Source organism: Manis javanica, chromosome 4 (genome assembly GCF_040802235.1).
Source record: "Manis javanica isolate MJ-LG chromosome 4, MJ_LKY, whole genome shotgun sequence".
Classification (NCBI taxonomy): domain Eukaryota; kingdom Metazoa; phylum Chordata; class Mammalia; order Pholidota; family Manidae; genus Manis; species Manis javanica.
Window position 1 is genome coordinate 133,032,479 of NC_133159.1, and position 10,105 is coordinate 133,042,583.

At 39.4% G+C, this 10,105-nt stretch overlaps 1 protein-coding gene across 1 annotated transcript; it reads left to right on the forward strand.

Annotated features, from left to right (window-relative positions):
• The first annotated feature begins 2,057 nt into the window (after positions 1–2,057).
• LOC108407656 (olfactory receptor 1A1-like) lies at positions 2,058–2,987 on the forward strand. The gene has a single exon (XM_017677166.3). The coding sequence runs from the start codon at positions 2,058–2,060 to the stop codon at positions 2,985–2,987; it is 930 nt and encodes a 309-aa protein (XP_017532655.3).
• Positions 2,988–10,105: the final 7,118 nt, after the last annotated feature.

A 10,105-nucleotide genomic window follows, 5' to 3' on the forward strand; every position in this document is an offset into this window, starting at 1 on the left:
GAGCCCTCCAGTTTTACAGAAACCCTCTCAATTCTGAGATAGTATGATTTCATGTGAATACAGGGAAAGGCATTTCAAGAGGGAAAACGAAATTCACTGAGGAACATAGAAGAAAAAGCATATCACATTTGGGGAAACATAATTTTACCTGCATCCTCGGTGGTTAACATACAAATTCCCTTGTGTACTATAGGAGACACTAAAAATTGGCTAATGAATTAATTACAGATTGAGTTAATTACTGAGTAGAGCTCTCTTTGGAAAAATTAGAATATCCTGGACTACAGTAACAAATACATGATAAAATGTCTAATGGCTTAAAAAGAAGAAAAGTTTATTTCTCGCAAATGTAGCAGTCCCAATCCCATGTCTTCTTGGTGGATGGTGGCTCTCCTGAAATTGGAAAAACAGGGACACAGTCTCATTTCACTATGTGACTCTGCCATCCCGTGGAGCCTCTTGGCCATTCGCACTCAGCTGACAATAGGGTCAAGAGTGTTGAAGAAGTCCAGAACTGGAACACGTGGACGGACCCAGTCACATGACACCAACTCAGGGCACAGGAAGTCGGGAAATGTGGCCACGCTGAGTGTCCAGTAAGAAGAGAACGACTTAGATTTGGGGGAGCAGCTAGTAGTCTCTGCCACAGTTAGGATGCCTCGACATGATCAAAGAAGAAGACACCGGTACTCAGGCACTTAAGGGAGCACTGCAGTATTTCAGGTAGAAAATGATAGTAGCCAAAACTAAAGCACTGAGACAATAAGTAGAAAAGTAATCTACAAATTATTTTAAGTAAAGAATCAACATCATCAGATGTAGAGGTGAGGGTTAGCCAGAGTGACAGTGCCTGGTAGTATCCCCACTTGTTCAAAATCCATGAAGTAAACCTATATAATTCAAGTATAAGATGTAAAATTATTTCTGTGCAAACTGAATATTCCACAGTAAGCTTTCTGGAAGAGATAAACAAGATACAGTTCTCCTCCTCAGAAAGCCTGCAATCTATTTAGGTTGGATATGCAAACTGTGGGCTTTGGTCAGACATTTGGGCACAATGACTAAACACGGAAGTATGGGAAAAGGAGATTAAGCCCACAGATTTAGACCTGACCTTCTCCTAAGCAGTACTTGCAGCCACGACGGAGCAGGATGAGTGACCAAAGGAAGTAATAAAGGTAAGAGAAGCTGAAAAGAAAACATTATGATACATATATTTAAGGGTTTGGAATAATGATGAAATGTAGCAAAGTTGAATGTCTGCTTTAAAAATGGGATACCAGGGAAATAAATTTGATGATTTGTTTTTGTGCTACAACAAAATCCCAGCGGTCTGTGATTTACGTTCTTCTGATTCCAGTCTAGACAACTGTTACCTCTGGGCTCTGGGCTCATTCTGAGTTTAATCAGAGAAACAATTTATAATTGTTCAGGGTGCTCCCTGTACTGGCCACCCTTGGCACGGCAGTGGTTTTTCTAAGACTCCAAAATAACCCCCCCCATTTTTATCCTTGGTAATAAAATTAGTGTGTGATTCTGCTTTGCCATTAAATTGTAAGGTCCTCGAGAGAAGAGACTATGTCATATAAAAATAAATGGATTTATAAACTATTTTTAACACGGTTTTACTACAAGGTTTAACAAAGTGTCTAGCACATAGACCATGACTTTAATTACTTGTTAAATGATTAACTATCAGTAAAATGAACTTTAACCGAATCCGTTTAATTATCTGTTAAATTAACTGTAAAATGATTTCATTATCTGTTAAAAGACTCCCTAGGTGTCTGGGTGATGGGGCTGGGCTTGGAGAAGATGGGTACTTCTGACAGGTATCTCAGTATGTAGACATAAGTGTCCAAGGCTAATTGTCAATTAGTTCCTCTGACCAAGAAGCATTCTTTCCCCCAATATACTGGGGTCTATGAGTTTAGTAAACCTAGTTACAGCCACAGCAATCACAGGTGTCAAAAGCAGTGCTTTAGTTAGTTCATAACTGGCAGTGGCTTCACTACTACTAATTCTGGATTTCTCTCCCCTTTCCTGCTGAAGGATCCATGAGAGAAGAAAACCAGTCCTCCACCCTCGACTTCATCCTCCTGGGAGTTGGTGGTCACCGGGAACAGGAAGATTTCTTCTTCAGCCTCTTCCTCTTCATTTACCCCATCACACTGATAGGAAACCTGCTCATTATCTTGGCCATTCATGCTGACATTCGCCTCCACAACCCCATGTACTTTCTCCTTGCCAACCTCTCCTTTGTTGACATCTTCTTCTCCTCTGTAACCATCCCCAAGACACTGGCCAACCACATGTTAGGCAACAAAGCCATCTCCTTTGGGGGATGCCTGACACAGATGTGTTTCATGTTAGCCTTGGCGAACATAGACAGCTATATCTTGGCTGCAATGGCATATGACCGTGCTGTGGCCATCAGCCGCCCACTTCATTACACAACAATTATGAGCCCAAGGACTTGTGTCCTGCTAGTTGTTGGGTCTTGGGTGGTTGGAAACGCCAATGCCATCCCCCATACCCTGCTCACAGCTAGTCTGTCTTTCTGTAGAAACGAGGAAGTGGCCAACTTCTACTGTGACATTGCCTCTTTACTCAAGCTGTCCTGTTCTAACTTCCAGTTCAATATGAAGATGATGTATCTAGGGGCTGGTGTTTTCTCTGTGCCATTACTATGCATCGTCATCTCTTATGTTCAGGTCTTTTCCACAGTCTTAAGGGTTCCATCCACCAAGGGTGTACTCAAGGCCTTCTCCACCTGTGGGTCCCACCTCACAGTTGTTTCTTTGTATTATGGGACGGTCATGGGCAGGTATTTCCGCTCTCTGACCGGTTACACCCTAAGAGATATAGTGCTCACTGTGATGTATGTTGCGGTGACCCCAATGTTAAATCCTTTCATCTACAGTCTGAGAAACCGGGACATGAAGGCTGCTCTAGGGAAGCTCTTCAGCAAGAGAACATCCTCATAACCAATGTGAGGTCATATTGGTCTGTAGTTAGCAATTTGGATGAACTTGAAGCTCCAGCCCTAACAACCTCTTCCTCCAAGAAGACATCTTTATTCTTTCCAGCCACTGTATTCATGTTCTTCTTAGACAAGTTGTAACATTTTGATAGAACATTCTATTGAGATTATCAATTTGTACACATTATTGCTCCTTTTAATAGATTGACAGCAATGGATTATTAGGTTCAAGTCCCACCTTATAGTACTGACTAGCAGAGTAAAGTTGAGAGTGTTTAAGGCCTGGATTCTACAGAATAGAAAAAATAATAATAACTTCCTTGTCTTTGTAGTGGAGTATGAGGAACGTAGTGCTTCATATTTTGAAGGTTATAGATCACCATTCAAATGTCAATTTTTTTGGACTGGGTAGTTCAATCATCCCTACTTTGATTGCAGATCTTCAGGGAAAGGGCTGTCTTAATGCATCATTCTAATTCTCCCAAAATTGGTCATGAAGTGCATCCAATAGTTATTTGTGGAAGTCGAATGAATGAATGTAAGTGAATAAATGTGACTGACAATCATTAGACATGATTACATCTGATGTTATTTCCCATCCATCATATCTCTGGTGTATATCATAGAGTCACTTTGAATCCATGCAAGAAGTAAAAATCATGCCCATTATAACTCAAAGTTATTAACTGAAGGAAGAAGTTACTTCTTCTATGACTGGGTAACAAAAGGGAAAGGTGGTGTCACCAGAACCTAGGAGCCCGGAGGCGGGATGACGACATCTCTGGTTCTCAGATCTCTGAGGGTAGCTGTCAAAGATTCCACAAGGAGACAAAGACAACAACATAAATCGCAGCTGTCACACTCCATGAACATGTTTCCCAGGGGATTCTGAAAACTGTGAAATGATGTGGTGCTGGGCAAGGGGCTCGGGAAATAACAAAACAGAAAGTATTCCTTCTCTACAATCATGACTTCTCAATCCTGAACAGATAGCGAGTGACATCTGAGTCAGCTGCTCATGCAGAGTATAAAAAGAAAAAAACTCCCAATATCATTTTTAAAGTGAGTATAATATTGATTTTAAAGGATGATAAATGTTGCACAAAATTTCAACCACAGTATAATCTCACTTGTGAATATTGATACAAAAATTCTCAGGAAAATATGAGCAGGAGCCAGTAAAACATTAAGAGAACATGATTTCCTCAACATGTGGGCATTATTCCAGGAACTTAAGGCTGGTTACATATTAGGAATAATAATGTTATGATCCATGGGAATGATGGAAAGTCACGTCATAACATTCAAAACTATTTCGCATTTAAAAATCATCATTAATTGGGAAAACGATGGCTACTTCACTAATGTAGAATGCTGTATAACTTTAAAGGCTGATTTTTATAATGCATGGAACATGGAAGCATTTATACTAAAGGTCAAGAATAAGATGAGGATATCCATTGTAAAAATTACTATTTAACATTACATCGAAGGATATACCTAATGTAAATACATAGAGCAGTCTCTTAGAGGCAGTAACAAGTGAAATAAGACAGAAAAAGACGAAGACCATATGATTTTGCTTTTTATGTGGAATCTAAAATATAAAGCAAACTAACAAAACAGAAATCAACTCAAAAACATGGAGAAGAAACTGGTAGTTGCAATGGGTGAGGGGTGTGGGGGGGATGGGTGAAATATGTGAAGAGGATAAAGGGGGGAAAACTTCCCATTATGAAATAAATAAATTACAGGGAAGAAAAATACAGCATGGGAAATACAGTTAATAATATGCAGCATCTTAATATGCTGATAATTGGTAACTTTACGTAGATAGTGTGCATTTATGATGTATATAATTGTTGAATCACTATGTTATACAACTGAACAGAATATAATACTGTATTATCAACTAGAGTTCAATTTAAAAAATTAGAGACATAAAACTTGGAAAGAAAGAACTACAGTTATCTCTATTTACATATGAGAAGATTTCTAATGAGCCAAAAAAAAAAAACCCAAGGGCAAATCAATACAATTCTAAGAGTAAATGATATACAATATATTCAAGTATATCATATTCATATATATAATAACATATATTAGACAATGTGATGAAAAAACCCTTTCACCATAGCAATGAAAAAAATAAAAAATAGGGGGGAAAATCATAAAAGGAGTGTTTAGCATCTATACAAGGAACATTCTAAAATCTTAATTAAAGCATCAATCTGGGTAAGAATTAAAAGGATATTAAATGGTGTTTAAGTCATTTATTTCAAGGTTGATGGAGACGTAGATATTTATATGATACCAAGCTAATACCGCACAGATTCCTTCCTAGTCAGAAGAAGGAAATGTGACTGTTATAGGAAGGATATATTTTCACTTTGTGAATCCAGTTGTTAATCTTACCATCAAGCACTCATGACACACAATATAACATAATGCATTTTAGCCAAAGATGTTTAACTAAACTGTAATCAAACTACTAGGAATAAGTTCCAGTTATAGGAGCACAGGATCTCATGGAGCAAACTAGCTCCAACAAGAAAAAAATCAGATAAATTATAAAAGTGGGACATCCTACAGCCATGCCTCTGAACTTTTGTGTGTATAGAAGTCACTGTGGGCACACAAGTCAATGAAGATTTGCATTCAGTGGGTCTGGGTGGGACCTGAGAATCAGCATTTCTAACAATATCTCGGTAATGCTAATCTGTTGGCAATGAACTCAACTTTGAGAAAGAAGAGGTTTGAACAATCTCCTCAGTCACTGTTGTAAAAAATGAACTGTTAGAGGCGGAGCCAAGATGGCAGCATGAGTAGAGCAGTGGAAATCTCCTCCCAAAACCACATATATCTATGAAAATATAACAAAGATAACTCTTCCTAGAATAAAGACCAGAGGACACAGGACAACATCCAGACCGCATCCACACCTGTGAGAACCCAGCACCTTGCAAAGGGGGTAAGATAGAAGCCCCGGCCCGGCGGGACCTGAGTGCCCCTCCTCCCAGCTGCCAGTGGGAGGAGAGGAGTCAGAGCGGAGAGGGAGAGAGAGCCCAGGACTGCTGAACATCCAGCCCCAGCCATCCAGACCAGATCACCGACACAGTGCATGTGCAGGGTCCTGGATACTAGGGAAACAGGACAGCAAGACTGGTGAGTGGGTACCAGAGGCTGGTGCTGGATAAGAAAAGAAAAGCAAGCAGCCATTTTGTTGTTGTTGTTGTTGTTGTTGTTTTGTTATGGTGAGTGCTTTTTGGAAGTCTTAAAGGGACAGGGACCCCAATACTAGGGAAACAGGGCAGCAAGACTGGTGAGTGGGTACCGGAGGCTGGCGCCGGAGAACAAAAGAAAAGAGAGAGGCCATTTTTTAAAAATTATTTATTTATTTATTTTTGTTGTTGTTTTTGTTTTGGCAAGTGCATTTTGGAAGTCTTAAAGGGGCAGGGTGGGACACATAGTCCAGAGGTAGGGAATCTGGGGATCTCTGGGCACTCTAACCCCCTGGGCAGCAGGGAGCATGGAGGCCCCTTACAGAGATAAATAGCCTCCTGGCTGCTCCCCCTCCAATGCAACTCCACCATTTTGGAGCAGCAGCCTGAGCCAGGCCACGCTCAAGCACAGCGGAGATAAACTCCATAGCAGCCAGGCAGGAAGCAGAAGCCCTGTCTGCATACAGCTACCCAGAACCAGCCAATAGAGGTCGCTGTTCTCCCAGGAAAGGAAGGCCACAAACCAACAAGAAGGGAAGTCCTTCCAGCCGTCACTCGTCCCAGCTCTGCAAACTATTCCTATCACTATGAAAAGGCAAAATTACAGGCAAACCAACATCACAGACACAACACCAGAGAAGGAGACAGACTTAACCAGTCTGCCTGAAAAAGAATTCAAAATAAAAATCATAAACATGCTGATGGAGATGGAGAGAAAAATGCAAGAGCAATGGGATGAAGTCTGGAGGGAGATCACAGATGCCAGGAAGGAAATTACAGAAGTGAAACAAACCGTAGAAGAATTTATAAGCAGAATGGATAAGATGCAAGAGGCCATTGATGGAATAGAAACCAGAGAGCAGGAATGCATAGAAGCTGACATGGAGAGAGATAAAAGGATCTCCAGGAATGAAACAACACTAAGAGAACTGTGTGACCAATCCAAAAGGAACAATATCCATATTATAGGGGTACCAGAAGAAGAAGAGAGAGGAAAAGGGATAGAAGTATCTTTGAAGAAATAATTGCTGAAAACTTCCCCAAACTGGGGGAGGAAATAATCAAACAGACCATGGAATTACACAGAACCCCCAACAGAAAGGATCCAAGGAGGACAACATCAAGACATATAATAATTAAAATGGCAAAGATCAAGGACAAGAACAGAGTTTTAAAGGCAGCCAGAGAGAAAAAGGTCACCTATAAAGGAAAACCCATCAGGTTATCATCAGACTTCTCGACATAAATCCTACAGGCCAGAAGAGAATGGCATTTAATACAATGAAACAGAAGGGCCTTGAACCAAGGATACTGTATCCAGCACGACTATCACTTAAATATGATGGTGGGATTAAACAATTCCCAGACAAGCAAAAGCTTAGGGAATTTGCTTCCCACAAACCACCTCTACAGGGCATCTTACAGGGACTGCTCTAGATGGGAGCACCCCTAAAAAGAGCACAGAACAAAACACACAACATATGAAGAATGGAGGAGGAGGAATAAGAAGGAAGAGAAGAAAAGAATCTCCAGACAGTGTATATAACAGCTCAATAAGCGAGCTAAGTTAGGGCATAAGATACCAAAGAGGGTAACCTTGAACCTTTGGTAACCATGAATTTAAAGCCTGCAATGGCAATAAGTACATAACTTTCAATAGTCACCCTAAACGTAAATGGACTTAATGCACCAATCAAAAGACACAGAGTAATAGAATGGATAAAAAAGCAAGACCCATCTATATGCTGCTTACAAGAAACTCACCTCAAACCCAAAGACATGCGCAGACTAAAAGTCAAGGGATAGAAAAACATATTTCAGGCAAACAACAGAGAGAAGAAAGCAGGGTTTGCAGTACTAATATCAGACAAAATAGACTTCAAAACAAAGAAAGTAACAAGAGATAAAAAAGGACACAATATAATGAAAAAAGGGCTCAGTCCAACAAGAGGATATAACCATTCTAAATATATATGCATCCAACACAGGAGCACCAGCATATGTGAAACAAATACTAACAGAACTAAAGGGGGAAATAGACTGCAATGCATTCATTTTAGGAAACTTCAACACACCACTCACCCCAAAGGATAGATCCACCGGGCAGAAAATAAGTAAGGACACACAGGCACTGAACAACACACTAGAACAGATGGACCTAATAGACATCTACAGAACTCTACATCCAAAAGCAACAGGATACACATGCTTCTCAAGTGCACATGGAACATCCTCCAGAATAGACCACATACTAGCTCACAAAAAGAGCCTCAGTAAATTCCAAAATATTGAAATTCTACCAGCCAAATTTTCAGACCACAAAGGTGTAAAACTAGAAATGAATTCTACAAGGAAAACAAAAAGGCTCACAAACACATGGAAGCTTAACAACATGCTCCTAAATAATCAATGTATCAATGAACAAATTAAAATAGAGATCAAGGAATATATAGAAACAAATGACAACAACAACACAAACCCCCAACTTCTGTGGGACGCTGCAAAAGCAGTCTTAAGAGGAAAGTATATAGCGATCCAGGCACACTTGAAGAAGGAAGAACAATCCCAAATGAATAGTCTAACATCACAATTATCAAAACTGGAAAAAGAAGAACAAATGAGGCCTGAAGTCAGCAGAAGGAGGGACATAATAAAGATCAGAGAAGAAATAAACAAAATTGAGAAGTATAAAACAATACCAAAAATCAATGAAACCAAGAGCTGGTTCTTCGAGAAAATAAACAAAATAGATAAGCCTCTAGCCAAACTTATTAAGATAAAAAGAGAATCAACACACATCAACAGAATCAGAAACTAGAAAGGAAAAATCACGACAGACTCCACAGAAATACAAAGAATTATTAAAGACTACAATGAAAACCTATATGACAACAAGCTGGAAAACCTAGAAGAAATGGACAACTTCCTAGAAAAATACAACCTTCCAAGACTGATCAAGGAAGAAACACAAAAGTTAAACAAACCAATTATGAGCAAAGAAATTGAAACAGTAATCAAAAAACTACCCAAGAACAAAACCTCCGGGCCAGACGGATTTAGCTGGGAATTTTATCAGACACAGAGAGAAGACATAATACCCATTCTCCTTAAAGTTTTCCAAAAAATAGAATTTCCCTCCCAAATTCATTCTATGAAGCCAACATCATCCTAATACCAAAACCAGGTAAAGACCCCACGTAGATGCAAAAATACTCAACAAAATATTAGCAAACCAAATTCAAAAATACATCAAAGGGATCATACACCATGACCAAGTGGGATTCATCCCAGGGATGCAAGGATGGTACAACATTCCAAAATCCATCAACATCATCCACCACATAAATAAAAAGGACAAAAACCACATGCTCATCTCCATAGATACTGAAAAAACATCTGAAAAAATTCAACATCCATTCATGATAAAAACTCTCAACAAAATGGGCATAGAGGGCAAGTACTTCAACATAATAAATGTCATATATGATAAACACACAGCCAACATCATACTGAAGAGTGAGAAGCTGAAAGCTTTTCCTCTGAGGTTGGGTACAAGACAGGGATGCCCAATCTCCTCACTTTTATTCAAAATAGTACTGGAGGTCCTAGCCACGGCAATTAGACAATGTAAAGAAATACAAGGAATCCAGATTGGTAAAGAAGAAGTTAAACTGTCACTATTTGCAGATGACATGATATTGTACATTAAAAAAACCCTAAAGACATCACTCCAAAACTATTAGAACTGATATCGGAATACAGCAAAGTTGCAGGATACAAAATTAACACACAGAAATCTGTGGATCTCCTATACACTGACAATGAACTAAGAAAAAGAGAAATCAGGAAAACAATTCCATTCATAATTGCATCAGAAAGAATGAAGTACCTAGGAATAAAC

What these genes read in the sequence shown, in the direction of transcription:
- LOC108407656 (XM_017677166.3), top strand. Translation starts at nt 2,058, where the DNA reads ATGAGAGAAGAAAACCAGTCCTCCACCCTCGACTTCATCCTCCTGGGA.